The 23,448-nt window shown below is 44.9% G+C and overlaps 1 protein-coding gene across 1 annotated transcript in view; it reads right to left on the reverse strand.

Annotated features, from left to right (window-relative positions):
* Positions 1 to 23,448, reverse strand: part of LOC141171718 (uncharacterized) — a 56,291-nt gene that overhangs the window by 14,443 nt on the left and 18,400 nt on the right. The window contains exons 2-6 of the mRNA XM_073655368.1: positions 2,288 to 2,371; positions 1,979 to 2,158; positions 1,772 to 1,895; positions 1,594 to 1,688; positions 1,307 to 1,397 (exon numbers count right to left, since the gene is read on the reverse strand). Of these exons, the coding sequence (XP_073511469.1) occupies positions 1,307 to 1,397; positions 1,594 to 1,688; positions 1,772 to 1,895; positions 1,979 to 2,158; positions 2,288 to 2,365 (568 nt within the window). The 5' untranslated portion in view covers positions 2,366 to 2,371. The remainder of the gene's footprint in view (positions 1 to 1,306; positions 1,398 to 1,593; positions 1,689 to 1,771; positions 1,896 to 1,978; positions 2,159 to 2,287; positions 2,372 to 23,448) is intronic.

The raw sequence follows: 23,448 nt of genomic DNA on the forward strand, positions 1-23,448 counted from the left end.
AGTTTACACCCTGAGAAGAGGCTAATAGCAAATGCTAGGACAAAGGGAGCTACTAACCCAATTAACATGCAAGTGTATTTTCTAGTGGCACAGGCCTGCGACCAATATACACCTAGGTGAGAAAGATGAAGTTCCTGGCTCAAAATAATTCAACAGAAATCTGCAGTCTGGAAGGCACCGACACAAAATATGGAATATCTAAAGTTCTATACTTCTGATAATAATGGGGCCCATATTTTTAGTGGCAGGGTCATCCAAGGAACAATATGCATAATTTTCCATAGCTGAACGCCCCTCCGGTGAGCGGTAATGAAAAAGTACAAAATTACAGATTGCAGCTATGTCATGTGTGGTCTCTAAAGAAAGAAAGAAAGGTAAATTCATAATGGAAAACATGGTATCACTTTCGGGCTTCTGCGATCAACCAGCGAGAAGTTATCGCAGAAGCCAGATATGTTAATGAAAATACGTGGGCTGGGCTCCAGCTTCCATGAGGTCAGCACAGGAGGTGTGTGGGCAGGTTCCCACTTCGGCATAAAAGACCCAGCTGAAGATGGATCAGTATTCATTGCTGGGAGGTATAGATTCTATAAGCAAGGGGTCCCGTTCGATAACAATCAAATCAATTGGATCGCCTCCCTTCCAGCTAGACTGGATCGTCTCTGTGATCTATCGAGTATGTTCTTCTTTAATCCTATTTTATTTGTGTAACTGTATAATCTGTATTGTAATGTCTCCTTTTGTAAAACCTCTTGTATATTTTTCATAAACACTGCCTCCCTTTTGGATTAAATATAAAAGTTAATAGTCCTGTTTATTTTGTCCTGTCGTTCCCTCCCTCGAAGCCATATACGCTACCAGAAAGCAGAAGTTTGATCAGGCCAGTATTATATTTCAAATCTGGTCAGTGGTGGCAGTGAGTAATATTAAGTGGGCTATCGTGAAGCTGGCAGTGACCTCACTGGGGCATCTATACATATTCCATGTGCTGGAATCCGGAGGTGTGTACACCATACGCTTTTGATAGCTACGTAGTGGGTTATCGGGGTCGTGTGTGCAATCCCTGACAATCCTGACAGAGTGACGGCAGCGGTGGGATATTGTGTGATCTCCCCGGTGTCGTCGCTGTGGATCCCTTACAACAAAGTAATGTGAACATTTTTGGATGGAGGAAAATGTTGTGGTCTAGAGGTAAAATGGTGATCACACAATTGTGACACGACCGGTCTGCACCACCGATAAAGCAGCCACAGCCGGTGATTGAGAAGAATCTGTGACTTCTCTGCATTTAGTGGTTACTACTCACCTGGGTAGTTATATGTAGGAATCTCCTCTTTACACCGCTCATCACCCCTCACATATGTCTCTGTAGTATTAATATGGGTCAGATCTTCACTCTGAAACAAATATTATAAAAGTCACAGACAGAAGGAGAAGTCCCATCTATGATCGGCTCTAATCCTGTCATCTCCACCGTTCTCATTACACAAGTATAAAACATAATACTGGTGGATAAAATAAGACTGAGCACAAGACCTTCACAAACATCTACACATCATAGGGGAGATCTCATGACACCTTCTCTCCATCTACCTGATGATCCTGAGGAATAGTGGGATCTTCTTGTTTACAGTCCTGTGGAAGAAGAGGACGGGGACATCTCTCTGTTGTCCTCTTACTGGATAAATCTGGAGGAAACACATACAGGGACTGAATTCATTCTTTACATACAGATAATTATAGGCCGTGTGTATTTAGCCCTGTCCATTACCTGGTGATATGAGGGGTTGGGGAACCTCCATCATGACATTCTTGTACAGATCTGTGTGTCCTTCTAAATACTCCCACTCCGCCATGGAGAAATAGACAGCGACATCCTGACACCTTATAGGAACCTGACACATACAATGATACCGTCATCCCCCCGATCCCTCCATAGCGTTACTGTATAATGTCCCAGCATTCCCAGCAGTGTCACCTCTCCAGTCAGCAGCTCAATCATCTTGTAGGCGAGTTCTAGGATCTTCTGGTCACTGATGTCTTCATGTATCAGGGGGTGAGATGGAGGCCCTGTGATTGGGCTCAGGGGTCTTCTCCATCCCTCAGACACAGGGTCCTGACAGCGCTCACTAGAGGTCTTCTTCACTACTGTGTAATCCTGGTTATGGAGAGACACGTTAATAAATCTCACTACAGACATTTCCAGAGTCCTCACCTCTCCAGTTCTGTCCATCTGTTATTCCCATAGATAAGAATGATGTAATGTGACGTCATCAGAATCTCTCACCTCTCCAGTAAGCCGGAAGAGAATCTCTAGGGTGAGGTGTAATATCCTCTCCGCCATCTTCTTTCTGTCTCTATCCATTTTTGTCTAGGTAAATTATATAGATAAATTATTAGTATCTCATATTGTGGGAATCTGAGTGGATTGAAGATGAGTTGGTGTAAAATATATAAAATTCTGTGTAATAAAAAAAATCAATAGCATTGTGATGCTGGTATAAAGCAATAATGTGGTAGAGCACCTCTTACATCTTCAGGTCATACAGAGATAGCTATATGCTGTCAGTTGGGATTACGGAAGTTCTAAAATAATTCAGTCAATTCAACGATATAAAAAAACAACAGTTTTCTCCACGATAAGTTCTAGAAAAAAGAGGTCTTGTAACTCCACCGCTTATTCTACACTGTGTGAACAATTATTAAGCTATTTGTATTTTTGATGATTACTTTTATTAACATCTCCAGTGCTGTCGGTCAATCCAAAGGGTAATAAACCTGAAACCTGAATATTTAAGAAAGTAAAAGTGAGGTGTTGTCTTAGGAGAATATCTCTGTGTCCAGTTTTGTTATGCAACTATATGAAAAATGTAAATTTTCCATTGTGTTTATTTTCATCTGTTATAGTGCGAATAAGACCCAAACAACTCAATGTCCAAAAATACATTTCTGACATTTAATAAAAATTTATCAGTGACCAATATAGCCACCATTCTTTTCAATACCAGTGATAAGTCATCCATCCATGGAGTCCATTAGTTTCTTAATCTGTTAACGATCATCTTTGTGGGCAGCAGCAGGCACAGCCCCCGACACTGATCAGAGAGGGGACTATTCTCCTTCACCATAAATCTTGAGTTTAAGAAAAGCTTGAAAGTTCTCAGTAAGGTTTAGGTCCAGTGAGGAAAAGGCCATGTCATTATTCTTTCATCTTTAAGGCCTTTCCGGGTACTGAGCAGTGAAGACTTCGTTGCTGCGATTGAGCATTGTCCCGCAGAACAATCCTGTTTTTTTTTTTAAAGATGCAGATTTTCTCTTTATCTCTGTTTAAAGAAAGTGTCTTCTAAAAACTGGCAGTAGGTTTGCGAGTTGATTTTGAGTCCATATTCAACTCGAAAAGGTCCAACTAGCTCATCTGTAGTTAAACCAGCCCATAGCATTGCCCAACTCCATCTCGCTGGCATCTGAGTCAAAGTCGAGGTCTGTGCCCATTACCGATCCAGCCAAGAGCCCATCCATCTGGTCTGTCAAGAGTCACTCTCATCAGCTCATAAAACCTTTAAAAAAAAATCTGTCTTCAGATATCTTTTGGCTAAGTCTTGATGTTTGCACTTGTGTCTTGTTCAGTGGTGGTTGATATTCAGCCTTGGCCTTGTCTCTGAGCACTGAACACCTAGTTCTTCTGGGTCTCCAGGCAGGGCTGTGGAGTCGGAGTCGTGGAGTCAATGCTCATTTTGGTGGAGTCGGAGTCGGTATAAAATGGACCGACTCCGACTCCTAAAATATATAATAAATTGGGTGCAGTAGATCAATGCAATTTGTGGGGAATATTTTTTCATAGGAATTTGGGAAAGCTATGAAATGTCCTATAAATGGCTGTTCTATTCCTGATCTAAGGTTACATTCACACACAGAGTTTTTGATGCATTTTTTGAGGATACGTTTTTCAGCTGCAAAAGCACAACAGCTTTTTAAAAAACCGCATCACCTAAAAGGTTTTTGAGCTCATAGATAATGTTTTCAATAGCAAAAGCAGATTAGAAAAAGGCTGAACAAACTGACATGCTCATTCTTTGTGAGGATCTGTTTTTGAGCCCAAAAACGGATCCTCACAAAACGATGTGTCTGAATGTCATATCTTGAAATCCATTGACTTTGCTGGGATGCCCAGAGACACTGCATTTTACTGCAAAAAATGGATCCGCAAAAAAGCTGTGTGTGAATCATGGCCGTAGCCAGCGAGGGGCAGGGGGGGCAGCTGCCCCCCCCCCCCCAGAAGGAGGGGCACGTGTAGCACCCTGAGGGCTCGGTTGCTACAGAGGTATTGCATCTCAACCAGATGTGCGATATCTCACTTCCAGGTAAGGATGGAGTGTGGATCAGGACCCTGAAACCTGCATGCATTACACCACATTTCCGGGGGGCAGGGCGACCGATATGCTCCAGGCAGAGCACGACAGTCCCTGTCCCTGGCTGGAGTGGGGGGAGGGAACACCGAGGAAGGGGGAACCCTGTAGCGCATAGGAGGGAGAGGGCAGTTCCTGGTGCACCTAGAGGGAGGTATAAAAGGTGGGCACCATCTTAGTTCTGGGAGAAGAGAAGTCAGTCAGTTCAGTCTGAGAGGAGGAGTGACAGGGAGCAGAGCCTCTGCATGGGCTCTGCTCCGCAGGCAGGCCTAAGAGAGAGGCCGGAGCCTGGAGGAAGCAGAAGGAAGGAGAAGGAAGGAAGAGGAGCGGAGGAGGCTCCAGGAACAAGGAACGAAGGGACCCCAGGGGTGAGGACCGGTGAGTCGCCACCTCACGCCCGAATCTACCTGCGTAGAAGGGTCAGGCCAAAGGGGGAGACCGGTCCCCGAAACTAGTGGAGGTGGGGAACTACCCTCAGCTAGAAACCGGAGGCTGTGACATTTCAGGTGGCACAGCCCCTCGCTACACCCGCTAGGAAGGCACCACATAGGGTCAGGGAAACTGGCGCCAAGTACACCAAGAGAAGGCCCGAGGCCGCCGGACAGAAGCAAGGTCACTGGCGGGGTATGACAGGCCAGAGAAAGGACACACAAAGGGGGTCCTGTGAAACACTCCGGAGATACCTGGGAGTCGGCCGAGCCCCTCACCTGGTGAGCACAGTACGACGTGGGCAGCCGTTACCTGCAGAAGTGGTCTGGATAATAAGAACTGTGAGTAAAGACACTGGACGGCATCCCTGACTCTGTGTCGTCACTGCTACTCCTACACCATCACCCCCATCCTCCTCATGCACTGCCCTGAGGCTACACTCCTCCCGTGGGGAGTTGTACTACACTCTGCTGCACCCACAACACCAGCCTCAGCGGTCTGCCCTGCAGCGGAGGTTCATCCTGACCACAATCCACAGGTGGCGTAGTTGGACATTTTAACATCACAAATAAACTGCCATTTGAGTTGACCACCCTGAGCCACGGAACCGGGTCCCCGCCACACGAGGACTACAACCCCCAGCATTCGCAACGGGTCCAGTTCCGGGTATCCCCACACACGCGCGGTCCAGGGGGCGCGTCACACGCACCTATCAAAACTCACTGGTATGCTGCAGTGCTCCCGTCCTGCACTGGCTCCAGACTACAGGGGGCAATCTCCCCTCCTCTGTCCTGTCTTCTGCCATCTTCACCAGAGAGAGGAGGGGGAGGGGTGCCTGCCCTGTACAGGATCCGATTCCTGGGCCCCAAGCTGGAGAAAGTGAAAGTACTACTGCTCATCTCTGTCACGGGAAGGTAACTAATGCTAATATTGTAGGTGATTATTGTGTGCTCTCTGTACAATGTGTGTGAACTATATGTGCGATATGTGCAATGTACTATTTGCTGTCTGCAGCTGTCAACTGTCTATCACACTCTATCCCTCCATCTATCTATCCCTCTATCTATCTATCTATCCATTCATCTATCCCTCCAGCTATCTATCATTATATTCTATCTAAATATCTTGATTATTGTATCATAAAAATGATTAAATGTCTGATGTTCACATTGTACTACAATACATTTTTCACTTAAATATAAGCAATATATGTGGGAGTCGGAGTCGTGGAGTAGGAGTCGGTGTAAGGGAAATTGAGGAGTCGGAGTTGCAGGTTTGGCTTACCGACTCCACAGCCCTGTCTCCAGGGAGGCTGCAATTCTGGAATGCGATAGCACTGGAGGATAAGATCTTCCTGGTCACTTCACGTTGGAGTCTTCTGAAATCTTTTGCAGTTAATGTTATTCTGTATATTTCTTTTGCAACCCTGTAGACTTTTGAAGCTTCTGTGGTCACTCCCCAAAATCTGAGCAATTTAAGGAGTGCTGCATCCTTTTGGAAGACTTTTAACCATTTTTGACTTTTTAGAGTCAGTTAAAACTCATTTTGGCCCATTTTGCCAGAGGAAAAGAAGCTGCCTAATAATTCGGCCCCCTTGATAAAGGGTGTCAATATCCTACATAAGCTACACGCCCTCATTACACAAATACACATCACCTGATCTACTTCATCCAACAAACATTTATATAGCTTGCATTTGGAAAAGCTGCATAAAAACGATGATATAGTCAAAATATTAATTTGCCTAATAATTGCGCACACAGTGTATGTTTCAAAGTGATCAAGAAAACTATTTTTTATTCTCAACTGCTATAAGCTACGGGTGCAATGTCCAGGAATCAACCTTCAATATATAGAATGTGGATTCCACATCTGACCCCTGACAAAGCAAAAAAAAGTGAAAATAGTTGGGCAGTATTCTGAAGCTTGTCTCCATTGTGATTATGATATGTTTTAAGCAATATGTATTAGGGGTGCACTGTTTTATATGGTAATACAAAAAGAAACACTGGAATGGTTGCACCTAGCAGAGTGCAGTACATGCTCAGGTGTTAATTTCTGGTGTTACAAAAAATAAATTACTACAACCATGTCTTGCATATTACAACAAAAGAGAAGAACAACCCTATTAGTGGTGTGGGGAACTAAAACTATGGGGGTAGCAAAGATGAGGGTCATTACTGTATATGGCAATGAGAGGGGGGCTATTACTTTATATGGCACTATAGATAGTTATAGCACTATGTGGAAGTGGGGAAAAATGGGCAGAACAACTAAGGAGAGTAATGATAAATAAATATGTGAAAAAGACAAAATATTAAAAAACACAAACAATAAATGTTTGTATCATTCCCCTCCCTCCAAAATGAAAAAAATATTCAGTATTGCCATGCACGTAACTGCCTGAATTAATAAAATTTTGAAATTTTTTTTTCCCATGTGGTATAAATCGAAACACTAGAAATAATGTTTTTGGACACCACAATTCCACGTAATAAAAAGCTATTAAAATGTCATATTTAGTGATGAGCGAGTATGTTCTGTTAACCCTTTCGCCGAGTATGCTCGGCCGAGCACCGAGTAGTTACAGCTGCTCGGTGTTATGTTTAAATCGCTCCCGTGTGCATGATTTGCGACAATTTGACAGCTTTAATACATGTGAGGAATGATTGCTTCTTTTGCATTCCTCACATGTATTAAAGCTGTCAAACAGTCGCAAATCATGCACACGAGAGCGATTCAAACATATCACCGAGCAGCTGTAACTACTCGGTGCTCGGCCGAGCATACTCGGCGAATGGGTTAACAGAACATACTCGCTCATCACTAGTCATATTTCCTCCAAAACTGTATCAACAACAGCAAAGAAAACAAGAACAAATCATTGAAACAGGGCCATCGATGGAAGAATGAAAATCGTTACAGGTCTCAAAACATGGCGATCTCAGAACTGATGCCAATTTATTCAGTATGAATCGTTGAGTTCAGTGATTGCCTGCGGTTGTCACACACGCTAAAGAACTGACATCACCAAAGCAGCCTATAAACAAGACCCGAGCAGCAGTAGAGAGCCGGCACTGGAGCAGGGGGAAGGTGAGTAATGCTGATTATAGTATTTGTTACACAGGCTCATAGATTGTGTATATAAGATTGAAAGGGAAACCTCTTCTATGATACTCCTCTCTGCTGTTGGTCCAGGGCACATCGTGATGTTCAAAGTTGTAATGAGCCTTAGCCTGAGGACAGACAGGAATAATGATGAGATGGCCTGAGAGCAGAGAGGAACGCTGATGAGATGGTCTGAGGATAGAGAGGAATGCTTGTTGCACAGCTTCTGGATACCCACAGTTGCGGTAGAAACTTCACAGAGCAGATTACATGGGATAACAAGCTTTTACTTCTCCGAACATGAGGTAAAGGAAAAAATTCACAGTCACACAGTACTGCACCAGGAAGTAAGAACAAAACAGAAAAAAACAAGAGACTTTTTTCTTTTACAATACAGTAAACAAGGAAACTTTACACATCGCCATCTACTGTCAGATCAGCATAAAGTCCTCCTTCACACAAACAAAGAAGTCCACAACTGTTGCATATACCAACACCCAGGACTTATTCAGTCAAACCCAATTTCTTCATTAGTCTCTGATGTTTTTCAGCATTCAATGCCTTTGTGAAAATGTCTGCTGTCATATCTTCAGATGGACAATATTCTAATTTCAGGATTCCTTGTTCCTGATGGTCCCTCAAGAAATGTGCTGCTGCAACATATTCTGTTTCTGTTGACGACATCGTTACTATTGATTGTTTTTTACTAGTCCAACTAATTGGTCCACCTGAGAGAAAGAAAAGATAGCCACTGGTAGATTTTCTGTCAGTTGGATCTCCAGCCAAATCTGCATCAATATATCCAGTTAAAATGCATTTATCACTTGTAGGCAGTTTCAGTTTAACATTGCTGGTTCCTTTCAAATAACGTATTACTCTCTTCACAGCATTCCAATCCGCTTTATTTGGCTTGGACACTGTTCTACTCAGAATTCCTACTGCTGCTGCAATGTCTGGCCTTGTAACAGTCACTAGATACAGTAATTTTCCTATCGCCATTCTGTACTCTTCATTATTTGGTAACACATTTTTCTCACTACTGATCTCTTTAAGATAGTTTCCATTGGAGACTTTGCTGGTTTTGCATCCTTCAATCCAAATGTTTCGGTTAGGTCTTGAATCATGCGATTTTGATTAAGTAGGAAACTTCCATCTTCTTCTCTTTCTGTCTGTATTCCTAAGTACTGTTTCACATTTCCCAAGTCTTTGATCTCGAAATGTTGATTCAGGATTATTAGTATGTTCTCTTTATCCCTTTCTTTTTCAAAACAAACTAAAATGTCATCAACATATATGAGTACATAGATCCATCTGTCCATTAGTCTTTTTGTGTACAGGTTAGGACCAGCTTTGCTTCTTTTAAATTTTTCATTTGTGAGCACCTCCGTGATTTTATCATTCCACGCTTTAGCAGCTTGTTTTAAACCGTATATACTTTTCTGAATTTGCAAACCATGTTTGGGTTACTTTCATCTTTGAATCATGGAGGTTGTTCCAAGCAAATAACTTTGTTAAACTTCCATTCAAAAATGCTGTCTTTACATCCAGATGTTTCAGTTCCATTTGTTTCATTGCTGCAACTGCAAACAAAGTTCTTATTGTAGTATGTTTGTTTGACAACTGGAGCAAATGTTTCATCATAGTCTTCTCCATATTTTTGAGAATAACCTTTAGCTACGAGTCTTGCTCGGTATCGTTCAGCTGTGCCATCTGTTCGGTACTTTACTTTAAAAACCCATTTATATCCTATAGCTTTTCTTCCTTCTGGTAATTCTGTTAGTGTCCATGTTTTTCAGTCATGCATGGATTTTATTTCTATTTCTGTTGCCTCTATCCATTTATTGGCTAAGAAGACTTCAGGAGGTCGAGATATGTCTTCCCAAGAGGTAGGCTCATAAATTTTGCTTGTACTTGCCTTGTATGAAAGGCGTATTGGTGGTTTTCCTTTGTTTTCTCTTATTGAACGTCTTGGTTCTGTGTCTGTTTGTAGTTGCTTTTCTTCACTTTCAGTATTCTGTTTTTTTATTAATTTCAACTTCTTTTTCATCAGATATTCCTTCAGCTATATCATTGCTGTTTTTCTCATTTTTTGTTTCCAGTGAAATCATAGTGTCTTCATTTAGATCCTCAATGAATGTCACACTGTTACTCACCATAACTCCGTCTGTTTTGGGATCTAGGATTCTATATCCTTTGCAATTTTCACTATATCCAACAAATATTCCTTCCATGGACCTATTTTGAAGTTTGGAATGTTTTTCTGTTGGAATGAATACATAAACTTTACAACTAGAAACTCTTAAATGATTTACACTGGTTTCATACCTTGCCACAGTTCATATGTTTTTTTTTTCAGTTTTCTAGAAAAAAGTCGGTTCTGTAGATGTGTAGCTGTCATTGCTGCTTCACCCCAATATTTCTCTGATAGTTTGGAATCTGTCAACATACACCTTATCATTTCAGAGTTCTGTTTTTCCTTTCTGATACTCCATTTTGTTCAGGTATGTAAGGAACAGTCTTTTGATGCTCTATACTATTTTTTCTTAAGTAGTTTTCTATTTGGTGTCCTGTGAATTCATTTCCATTATCACTTCTAATGACAATTGGCTTCCTCTGAAACTTGTTATTCGACTTTGTCACGTAGTCTACTAGTTTATTGAAAACTTCGCTTTTGTTCTTGATCAAGTATGTGACTGTGCATCTTGAGTAGTCATCTATAAAAGTCACCATATATCTATTGCCTCCTGATATAGTCACTTTCATGGGTCCACATACGTCAGTATGCACCGAATCAAGTGGTCTTGTGCTTTTTGTTTTACTTTCTTTAGGAATAGATATCCTTGTGGCTTTTGATTTTATACAACATTCACATCTTATGGTAATTGAGCAGTCAGATATCAATAGATCCTTTGTCAATTCTTTCCTTTGTAGCTCCATTATACTTTCTGGATGTCTGTGTGCTAGACATCTATGCCACATGTGAACACAATTCTTGTGATCATGTGTACACAACTTCATCTGTTCATTTAATGTGTCTAGATTATATAATTGTTCATCTGCCTTGACATTGGTTATTACCTTGTTTCCTGCTAAGATGTACACTCATCATCTTTGAATTCTACAGTAAGTCCTTTAGCTGTTAGACGTTTTACAGATAACAATCCTCCTTCTAATCCTGGAACATATAACACATCCTGTACAAGTATTTTTGAATCATGCCCAAACTTGTTAGAACAGTTTAGCATTCCTTGTCCAACACCTTCTGCAGTTATTTTGCTTCCATCTGCAAGATAAATGGTTTCCTTTTTATTTAAATTAGGTTCAGTAAAGAAATTTTTATTACTTGTCATGTGACTTGCTGCTCCTGAGTTAATAAACCAACCCAACGATGACTTCTTATCAGTCACTTTAAATGTGCCATTCCAATTATTTTCACATGAATCAGAAATTGTGTTTTTCACCTTCTGTGTATTCTCTTTATGATGTAATTTCTGTAGCTCTGCTTTCCATATAGTACAGTCGTCTTTCTTTAAATGTCCTTTTTTATTACATCTGAAACATTCTTTTGTCTTTTTATTACAGGGTCTTTTTGATTCTGTAGCTTTAAGAGCATTTCCATTATCTTTTTCAGTAGAAGAATCATTTGTTTGTTCTTTCCTTCTTTGATATTCATCTAGGAGTCTGGTCTTCACAAACTCTAATGTAATGTCTGTTTCAGCTCTTGTCTCTAGTGCATTTATCAAAGCAGTATATGAATCCAGTAAACAGTAATTGCTGCTACATGGCTTTCCTTAATATCTTCACCAATTGATCTCAGCTGTGATATCACTTCCATAATAGAGAATATATGCTTCTGCATGTCATTGTCTGCACTTAGTCTCATGATGTAAAGCTTTCTTAGCAGAAATAACTTGTGATTTAAGCTGGGTTTTTCATGTAGCTTTCTTAGTGCTTCCCACATTCCCTTTGCTGTATCCTCATTCCTTATGTGGATTAATTGAGCATCATCCACTAATAGGCTGATGGTAGCTCTTGCTTGTCTATTTTTCTTATCCCATGTCTGATTATCCTCATCAGGTCTATCTGTAGTGATTACTTCCCATAAAACATCTTTAGACAATAACATTTCTACTTTGAACTTCCATAACTGATAATTCTCATTATTCAGCTTAGCTACTGTGAGTTTTAGCTCTGTGCTACTTGTCATCTTTAACCTGTCTTACTTGCTTGGAGAGAATTGTACTGAAGAATTCTTCTGCATTTACCAGGGTCTTGCTGAGAGTTACAGTGTCCTGGGTGCCTGGGGTCCTCGGTGTCTGGGGTCCTCGGTGCCTGGGCCCATAACCTGTTGCACAGCTTCTGGATACCCACAGTTGTGGTAGAAACTTCACAGAGCAGATTACATGGGATAACAAGCTTTTACTTCTCAGAACATGAGGTAAAGGAAAAAACACACAGTCACACAGTACTGCACCAGGAAGTAAAAACAAAACCGAAAAAAACAAGAGACTTTTTTCTTTTACAATACAGTAAACAAGGAAACGTTACACAACATCGCCATCTACTGTCAGATCAGCATAAAATTCTCCTTCACACAAACAAAGAAGTCCACAATTGTTGCATATACCAACAATGCTGAGGAGACAGCCTGAGTGAAGATGGGAGCGCTGAGGAGACAGCCTGAAAGTGAAAAAGAGTGTTGAGGGGATGGCCTGAGGTTAGACATGTGCACCAAGGAGGCATCCAGAGAGCTAAGAATAAAGGAGATGGTCCGAATACAGAGAGGAGCGCTGCGGACACAGCCTGAGAGCAGAGCGCTGAGCAGAGGTCCTGAAAGCAGACAGGAGCGCTGAAGAGATGACCTGAGGGTAGAAAGGAGCACTGAGGAGACAGACTGAGCATAAACAGGAGCACTCAGGAGACAGAAAGCAGACAGGAGCGCTGAAGAGATGACCTGAAGGAAGAGATGAGTGCTAAGGAGACAGCCTGAGGTTAGAGATGAATGCAAATGAGGCAGCCTGAGAGCAGAGAGGGACACTGAGGAGACAGCTTATGTGTAGAGAGAAGCACTGAGGAGACTGCCTCAGAGCATAGAAAAGTGATGAGGAGACAGACTGAGGGCAGAGAGGGGTCCCTAGGAGATGGCCTGGGAGCATAGAAGAGCACTGAGGAGATGGCCTGAGAGCAAAGATGAGCACTGAGGAGTTATCCTTAGTGTAGAGAGCACTGAGGAGACGGGCTGAGAGTAAAGAGGAGTGCTGAGGAGATGGGCTGAGAGTAATGAGGAGCGCTGAGGAGATGGCCTGAGACTAAAGAGCGCTGAGGAGATGGCCTGAGAGTAAAGAGGAGCGCTGGGGAGATGGCCTGAGAGTAAAGAGGAGCGCTGGGGAGATGGCCTGAGAGTAAAGAGGAGCGCTGGGGAGATGGCCTGAGGGCAGAGAGGAGAGTTAAGGAGATGGCCTGAGAGTAAGGAGGAGCGCTAAGGAGATGGCCTGAGAGTAAGGAGGAATGCTGAGGAGATGGCCTGAGAGTAAAGAGGAGCGCTGAGGAGATGGCCTGAGAGTAAAGAGGAGCGCTGAGGAAATGGCCTGAGGGCAGAGAGGAGCGCTGAGGAGATGGCCTGAGGGCATAGAAAAGCACTGATGAGACAGACTGAGGGCAGAGAGGGGTCCCGAGGAGATGACCTGGGAGCATAGAAGAGCGCTGAGGAGATGTCCTGAGTGTAGAGAGAAGCACTGAGAAGACGGGCTGAGAGTAAAGAGGAGCGCTGAGGAGATGGCCTGAGAGTAAAGAGGAGCGCTGAGGAGATGGCCTGAGAGAAAAGAGGAGCGCTGAGGAGATGGCCTGAGAGAAAAGAGGAGCGCTGAGGAGACGGCCTGAGAGTAAAGAGGAGCGCTGAGGAGACGGCCTGAGAGTAAAGAGGAGCGCTGAGGAGAAAGACAAGAAATGCAGAGGAGATGGTCTGAGGATAGGGAGGAACACCGAAGCGACAGCCTGAGTCTGGACTTATAAGAACAAGAACAACTTCGGTGTGAAATATGATGGGAACCTTGAGAGAAAGTTGACGGAGCTTATTATAGTCAGTGGGGACAGTCGGGCTCCGCTCCTGGGCATCTAGTCATGAATCCGTCCCCAGTCTGTTTTCCATTGCTCTATTTCTACAAAGGAACATAACTACGGATGGATTTAGCAGTAAACACAGTCTTAAAGGGGTCGTCCATTTACTTTATGTGTTCAGGGTAGAATTAAATGGTACATGAGTGTGGTTAGGGGTTAGAGGAATGGTTAAGGATGTGGCCTAAGATGCTGTCATGATGTACAATCTATCCCTCTTTATATTCTTTGAAAGTTGGGAGGTCACACAAATGTAGAAATCTAATTGTTTTTGTAGCTGAAAAATGCAATTGCAATGTGTGAATAAAGTCTATAGAGAGTGTGAGCCCCAATGGGGACGGTGATAATAATGTGTGTACAGCGCCATGGAATATGGTGGCGATATAGAGAATAATGGGGAATCTCCACATAAATAAATACCTCCATCTGCAGAACCGCCACCACATATATGGCTGTTCTGTGATTATAGGATCTGTGATGAGGTCACAGGAGGGGAGGAGTCAGGGGTCACATGATCAGGGGCCTCAGTGGATGCAGGACTCTTCTGTACCCTGCAGGATGGAGCGCGTACAAGTGTTTAGTGTGTGGTGAGCGTCTCTATTAGGTCATAGGCCAGACACTATGTACTTCACTTATCTGTGTGACTGGTGCTCTATACAGGCCTTATCCATGTGCACTTATAATACTAGGCAGCCGCCCCTCCATGAACCGTCGGTGTGTGAGTGGTTGTTTCATCTATTTTGCATCTGTGCTGCCTCCGCCTTTATCATGGGGACTGTTGTGTCCTGCAGTGTATTTGATATTGTGTCTGTCACGATTCCTCCGCTCAATGTGTCTTGGACGCAGTGACTGACAGCTCAGTCATCCAATCTAGTGCAGGGACGTGTATTTTGATTGACAGCTCAGCCATCCAACCTGAGACTGGGAGGTGCTGAGTTTCCTTCAAGTGTTCCCTGTTCCTAGTGATTAACCTGCTACTTAGCTGAGTTGTCAGTCCCAGATAGCTGCCAGTCGTAGCTTAAAGCTCAATGTGGCTTGTTCCCTCTGTGCTTTGTGCTCTGAATTCAGACATTCTTATCTTCTATTGCCGGACCTTGGCTTTCCCTATTGACTACCCATTTGTATTACCCCTTTTGCTTTGACACACGCTGACTTTGGAATTCTGACTCTGGACTGTGACCTGACTAGGCCTTTGTTTCTTCTCTCTTTTTATGATGTACCCTCCTGGCTCTTGTCCTTGAATTCCTTGACTATCCTAACTCATGGCTTGTGCGTGAGAAGTGAGTCAGTGTAACAGCGTCTTGCTTTTGGTAAATATGGCCACCTTTTTTCCGTGATGTTTTTTGTATGTGTGGTGGGAGAAAAAAAACACCAAGGTTACTTACCGGTAGCCGGTTTTTCCTGAACCCATGACAGCACACCTTGAGAGAGGGATCCGCCCCACCAAGGACAGGAAACCGTCTGAAATAAAAGGGCGGTACCCCTCCCTAGCTTCAGTTGGATTACAGAGCATTGAGAGGACCTCCAGAAAAGGTTAGACACATAACCAACACCTACAATATATATATAATCACCCAAAATGTAAAGTGCTTCACCAGGGCGTGAGAAAGACAACGGGGGGGAAACTACGGGTGCTGTCATGGGTTCAGGAAAAACCGGCTACCGGTAAGTAACCTTGGTGCTTTCCCCTCACCCATGACAGCACACCTTGAGAGAATTTTGTAGAATATGAGCAACCTAGGGAGGGACCACCGCCTGAAGTACCCTTCTCCCAAAGGTAAGTTCAAAGGAGGACAGATCCAACCGATAGTGCTTGTAGAAGGTGGATGGTACAGACCAAGTAGCAGCTTTACATATCTGGCCAATCGAGACGTCTGCTCTCTCTGCCCAGGAGGTTGCGACAGCTCTGGTGGAATGAGCTTTAATACCGTCTGGTGCCGGAACACCTGTAGATGTATAAGCTAGACAAATGGCCTCCCTAAGCCACCTAGCAATAGTTCCCTTTGATACCCCGTGACCTTTCCTACTCCCCTTAAAGGCCATTAACAAGGACTTGTCCTTCCTCCACTGACTAGTCATGTCTATGTACTGTAGCAATACCCTTCTAACATCTAGATTGTGGAACCTAACCTCCCTGGGGATTTTAGGGTTACTGCAGAAAGAGGGAAGTACAATCTCCTGATTACAGTGGAATCTGGATACAACTTTTGGAAGGTACGCCGGATCTGTACGCAGGACGCCCCGATCCTCATGAATTCGGGTGTATGGGGGATCAACAGAAAGGGCTTGCAGGTCACTCACCCTACGGGCCGACATTAGGGCCACTAACAGGATGGTTTTGAGGGTGAGGATCTTTGGAGAGATAACCTGCAGGGGTTCAAATGGGTCGCCAGAGAGTGCATTTAAAACCAAACTCAGGTCCCAGGGAGGAACTCTGAGAGCCCGAACTGGCTTAGCTCGGGAACAGGATTTAATGAATCTAGAGGCCCATCTGTTCCCAGCCAGGTTACAATTATAGAGCGCCCCTAGGGCGGACACCTGAACTTTAAGTGTTCCCGTAGCCAACCCTAGGTCACGTCCCTTTTGTAAAAACTCTAGGACTTCTCTAACTGGAGGTTTATTCGACAATGGGGAGTCTATAAAATCCAGGAATTTTCCCCAGATTCTGGAATAAATTTTAGTTGTTATGGGCTTTCTACTACCCAACGGGGTGGAAACTAGGCCTGGTGAAAACCCCCTATTGCTCAGTAACAACCTCTCAAATTCCAAGCCGCCAGATGGAAACCTTTGGCTTGTGCATGGAATATTAGCCCCTGGATGAGAAGGTCCGGCCTGTCCGGCAGGACCCAGGGATCTGAGACCGACATTAGGCGAAGCAGGGAGTACCAGGGTCTTTTGGGCCAAAAGGGGGCTATTAGAATTATCCTCGCCCCCTCCTCCCGAATTTTCTTCACAACTGCTGGGATCATCACTATCGGTGGAAACGCGTAGGCCTTCCTGAACTTCCAGGGAATGTGGAGAGCGTCTACAGCATAGGGATTCTCTGTTGGATTTAGTGAACAGAATCTCTCCACCTTCCTGTTCGCCCTGGTGGCGAACAAATCTATGTCCGGTGACCCCCATAGCTGAATAATCTGTTGGAAGACTATCGGGTTTAGAGGCCACTCTCCTTGTCTTAAAGTGTGGCGACTGAGGAAATCTGCTCTTGAATTTTCTACCCCCCGGATGAAAAGAGCACTGAGGGATGGGAGATGTTGTTCTGCTAGATGCAGGATCCTGTTTGCCACTACCATAAGGGAGCGAGATCTTGTTCCTCCCTGGTGATTTATATATGCCACTGTCGTCCGATTGTCGGACCTGATCTGGACATGGCGACCCTGTATGTGGGGAAGGAAGCCTATCAGGGATTTCTCCACTGCGAAAAGCTCTTTTAGGTTTGATGACGCTTCTTTTTCGTGATGTAGCCAGAGCCCCTGAACTGAGAGCTCTGCCAGATGACCCCCCCAGCCGGAGCCACTTGCATCTGTTGTAATTGTGTGGTTGACTGGTTTGGACCATTGTAAGCCTGCGGCCAGATTCTCCCTGTTTATCCACCAGGAGAGGGAGTTTACTGTCTCCAAAGAAAGAGATAGTTTTTTTCCTAAATGTCCGTTGAAGGATTTCTGAGCTGACAGGACCTCCCACTGAAGAAGCCTCATATGTCTCTGGGCCCATTTGACTGCCGGGAGACAGGAAGTCATGGAGCCTAGTAGGGACATTGCTTCTCTCAAGGACATCACGGGAGACCTTATGGCCCTTGAGACCAGGCTGATTATTTTGCAAACCTTGTCTTCCGGGAGGAAACAGGATTGGCGTTGGGAATCTAGGGTCAAGCCCAGAAAGATCTGAGTCCTTGAGGGGGATAGCTTTGATTTTTGAATATTTATTAACCACCCCAGGTGATGTAAAGCTGTCCTGACCTCTAAAAGTTGAGAGGAACAGTGGTCCTCCGATTTCCCTATTATCAGAAAGTCGTCCAGATAGGGAACAATCACCACATTCTTGATTCGGAGAAAAGCTGTCACCTCTGCTATAACCTTTGTAAATACTCTCGGTGCTATCGAGAGTCCAAAAGGTAGGGCAGTGAATTGGAAATGTTTCAATTGCCCTTGGATGAACAGGGCTACCCTTAGGTACTTCCGGTAGTCTGGATGGATTGGGACGTGATAGTAGGCATCTTTTAGGTCGATGACTGCCATGAAACAATTGTTGTGTAAGAGTTTCACTGCAGAGTTCACTGATTCCATCTTGAAAGTCTGGTTGATTATCAGCTGATTTAGACTTTTGGAGGTTGATAATGGTCCTTAAGGACCCATTTGGTTTTTTTATCACAAACAGGGGGGAATAAAATCCCCGTCCCCATTGTGAAACTGGAATTTCGTGAAGGACCTGCTTGTTGACTAAGTCTAATACCTCTGATTCTAGAGCCATCTGCTCCTCCCTGGACTTCCTCCTGGAGGTGATCATGAAGGTTCAGTGAGGGACCTGACAGAAGCGTATCTTTAGGCCGTTCTTTATTATATCCAACACCCAGGGATTTGAAGTGATGGCTTCCCAAGCTGGGATAAAATGGGAAAGCCTTCCCCCGACCTCTAGCCTCGCATCATTGGGGAGATTTTTTGGAACCGGAGGCTGGTCCTCCAAACATGTAACCAGAGTCCTTTTTAGATCTGAGCTCCCATCTTTTCCTTTCTCCCGGAGGGCGACCCCGGTTAAATCTCTTCCTCCGAAAATAGGACCTTTTTGTTTCCCCCGTGAACCCTGGGAAACCTCTCTTTCTGTCGCCAGCCTTCTCCAAAAGCTCGTCCAGTTTTTGGTCAAACAAAAGTTTACCATCACAAGGAAGAGAACAAAGCTTATGCTTAGATTGTAGGTCTCCTGGGCAACCCTTGAGCCACAGGGCTCATCTGGCAGCATTAGACAAATTCACCGACCTGGCAGCGAGTTTAACTGAATCTGCTGAGGAGTCGGCCAAAAAAGCAGATGCTGCTTGTAGCAAAGGCAGATTGGAGAGGATTTTAATCTCTGGACATCTTTTTATCCTTGAGCTGGTCTCCTAATTGCTGAAGCCACACCATAAGTGACCTAGCGACACAAGTGCCTGCTACTGCTGGCTTCAGGCCCCCTGCCGCTGCTTCCCAGGTGTGACGCAGGAAGGAATCTGCCTTCTTATCCAGAGCATCCTTTAGACTGCCCGAATCTTCCAGGGGTAGGGACAATCTTTTGGATGATCGGGCGACAGACCCGTCAACTTTAGGAATTTTGTCCCGGGACTCAGAGACACTATCCTCGAAGGGGTACCTCCTTTTAGAGGATGGGGGCAAAACTCCTGATTTCTCCGGCTTCCTCCATTCCCGGTCTATAAGGGTCTGAATTTGGGGATTCACAGGGAAGGAGCGTCTCTTTTTTTCCTCCAGGCCTGTGAACATAATATTTTCCAGGGACCTGGCTGCCTTCTCGTCCCTCAACCCCATGGTAGATCTGACCGCTCTGACCAACTTGTCAGTATCCTCAATAGGGAAACAGGGCCTATCACTGTCTGATGAAGAGGAGGATGCCGAATCACTGAGGCAAAAATCCTCTGACTGGGAGGATAAATCATAGAAGGAGGAGATATCTTTATGGGATCTCTTTTTCCACCTTTAGTAAGCCTTTCAGGGAATCCTGCACCTCTGAACGGATTACGGACCTCAAATTAGAAGCGAAATCCGGGGTGCTCTCCGCTATCGTTTGGTTAATACAGCTTGCACAAAGCTGATTCTGCCAATCTATGGAAAGGGGGGCATGGCATAAGGCGCAAACCCTGTGATTCTTTTTGGCCCTACTCTTCTTAGGTTCCTAAGGAATGAAGCACATAATAACTTTCCATTACTATTAAGTGACATTCACGAAGATCACTCACCCCTGAAGTCACATAAGGGTACCGGATTTGGAGGCTGCGGCGGGACATAAGACGAATCCCTTCTGGATGGCCCTGAAGCGTCCAACACCTTACTCCTCCTGCTGCCGCTGTGGTTGCTGGAGCGGCCGTCCGTGTGCGAGGTGTCCGACTGCTTCTTCCGCTGGCGTTGATGCGGTGGAGGGGTCAGCTGCTGCTGCTCCTGGCTGTCCTGGTCTGCCATAGCTGCTACACCCGAGCTTGAGTATAAGCAGCGCTTGTCAGGAGCCCCCCACCTTAAATAGGGCACATCCGGACCTCCTCCGGTCCATGTGTCCTCCCCCCTCCTGACACCCACCGGCCGATCTTTGAAAAAAACGACCGGCAAGCGTTTACAGGGCACCGCCATCTTGGTTCCGGGTGCCGCCCCCAATGTCATCGGGCACGCCTCTCCCAGCGTGCACTGCGCCGTGACGTCAGGCGCGTCATACCCGGAAGACGCTGCTCCCGGCGTGCGACCAGCCAGGAGCCTGCGGCAGGGAGAGGACAGCGCAGCGGTCTGCGGGGAGCCGGAGCCCTCCTCACCACCTGCGCCCGCTCGGACACGGCTCCAGAGAACCGCGGACGGCGCTTCTGGGACCCGGAACCCGGTGCACAGGCAGGTGCCAGCTCTTCCACACTGGAACGGGCGCAGGTAAGAAGACACCTTTCTTCAGACAGGTTCCCATCAAGGACAGGAAACCAACTGAAGCAAGGGAGAGGTACCGCCCTTTTATTTCAAACGGTTTCCTGTCCTTGGTGGGGCGGATCTCTCTCTCAAGGTGTGCTGTCATGGGTGAGGGGAAAATAAATATTTCTAATGCTGTGAGCTCTACTGGTATCATGTGCTAAGCAGCTCTGCTCTATGAGGACTGACGAAAGTTCGGTCTGAACTGTGTCCTATAGATTACAGCAAAGAGGATAAAAACAACCTTGTTACGGCTCATTCACCTGTCCAAATACAGACTACAATGCATGGACTGGCCTCGATTCTCCTGACTTGAGCATGATGACAGCCTCATATTTCTATAATTGCGTGGTAAAAAATGAGAAAAGAAGCTTTATGGTGGGCGCTGTCATGATGAACACAAGGATGAGAAGGTGGCGAAAAACAACAAACATATTAAAAGATCACAATGTGTTTCAAAATCGATCTGATATCTTCTTCGGGCCATCATAAAGCCTTTTTTCCTAATTTTTTGCCTACCTCTGTTGACTTCAACAGTGGAGAAGTAGTCTATACGAGGAATACCATTTTGCTAGTTCTCTCATCACAGTTGTTCCTGACCGGCTCAACTCCACCAGGTGGGAAGATTACATCGACCCTTCCCTGTTTCTTATCAACAGGACTTCATCAAGGAGCTGCATATACTTCTATGAAGCTGTCATGCTCCGGTCAGGAGACCCACGGCCAGTCTATACATTGCACAGACATCTAGAGGAGCCCTTAGTATTGTTGAGCACAATAACTTTGGAGGGGAACAAAGTTGAGCATTATTATTGTCTATGGTAATTCGGGAGTTGGGTGTATTACGATTACCGCAGGGCTGGCCTGGGCAAGGGGGCATCTGTCTGTTGACTCCCTCACAAGTGCTGACCCTCTGTGTGGTTACATATACTGTAAGCCTGTCTATATGTGGGTGTATGTATGGATAAGGTCTGCATATATGTATGATATATACACTGCTCAAAAAAATAAAGGGAACACTTAAACAGCAGAATATAACGCCAAGTGAATCAAACTTCTGTGAAATCAAACTGTCCACTTAGGAAGCAACGCTGATTGACAATCAATTTCACATGCTGTTGTGCAAATGGAATAGACAATAGATAGAAATTATTGGCAATTATCTAGGCACCCTCAATAAAGGAGTGGTTCTGCAGGTGGGGACCACAGACCACATCTCAGTACCAATGCTTTCTGGCTGATGTTTTGGTCACTTTTGAATGTTGGTTGTGCTTTCACACTCGTGGTAGCATGAGACGGACTCTACAACCCACAGAAGTTGCTCAGGTAGTGCTGCTCATCCAGGATGGCACATCAATGCGAGCTGTGGCAAGAAGGTTTGCTGTGTCTGTCAGTGTAGTGTCCAGAGGCTGGAGGTGCTACCAGGAGACAGGCCAGTACACCAGGAGACGTGGGGGGGGGGGCAGTAGGAGGGCAACAACCCAGCAGCAGGACCGCTACCTCCGCCTTTGTGCAAGGAAGAACAGGAGGAGCACTGCCAGAGCCCTGCAAAATGACCTCCATCAGGCCACAAATGTGCATGCATCTGCACAAACGGTTAGAAACCGACTCCATGAGGGTGGTATGAGGGCCTGACGTCCACAGATGGGGGTTGTGCTCACAGCCCAACACTGTGCAGGACGCTTGGCATTTGCCACAGAACACCAGAATTGGCAAAGTCGCCACTGGCGCCCTGTGCTCTTCACAGATAAAAGCAGGTTCACTCTGAGCACATGTGACAGACGTAAAAGAGTCTGGAGACGCCGTGGAGAGCGATCTGCTGCCTGCAACATCCTTCAGCATGACTGGTTTGGCAGTGGGTCAGTAATAGTGTGGGGTGGCATTTCTTTGGAGGGCCGCACAGCCCTCCATGTGCTCGCCAGAGGTAGCCTGACTGCCATTAGGTACCGAGATCAGATCCTCAGACCCCTTGTGAGACCATATGCTGGTGCGGTTGACCCTGGGTTCCTCCTAATGCAGGACAATGCCAGACCTCATGTGGCTGGAGTGTGTCAGCAGTTCCTGCAAGATGAAGGCATTGAAGCTATGGACTGGCCCGCCCATTCTCCAGACCTGAATCCTATTGAGCTCATCTAGGACATCATGTCTCGCTCCATCCACCAACGTCACGTTGCACCACAGACTTTCCAGGAGTTGGCGGATGCTTTAGTCCAGGTCTGGGAGGAGATCCCACAGGAGACCATCCACAACCTCATCAGGAGCATGCCCAGGCGTTGCAGGGAGGTCATACAGGCACGTGGAGGCCACACACAATACTGAGCCTCATTTTGACTTGTTTTAAGGACATTACATCAAAGTTGTATCAGCCTGTAGTGTGTTTTTCCACTTTAATTTTGGGGGTGACTCCAAATCCAGGCCTCCATTGGTTAATAAATGTGATTTCCATTGATGAATTTTGTGTGATTTTGTTGTCAGCACATTCAACTTTGTACAGAACAAAGTATTCAATGAGAATATTTCATTCATTCAGATCTAGGATTTGTTATTTGAGTGTTCCCTTTATTTTTTTGAGCAGTGTATATACACTAATTATATATATATATATATATATATATATATATATATATATATATATATATATATATATATATATATATATATACACACACACACATACACACACACACACATATACATACAGTATATGCTATATATACAAAATTAAAGTGGAAAATCACACTACAGGC

This window comes from Phyllobates terribilis, unplaced genomic scaffold, assembly GCF_046119375.1.
Source record: "Phyllobates terribilis strain yellow unplaced genomic scaffold, ASM4611937v1 Scaffold_12__6_contigs__length_324123572, whole genome shotgun sequence".
Lineage (NCBI taxonomy): Eukaryota > Metazoa > Chordata > Amphibia > Anura > Dendrobatidae > Phyllobates > Phyllobates terribilis.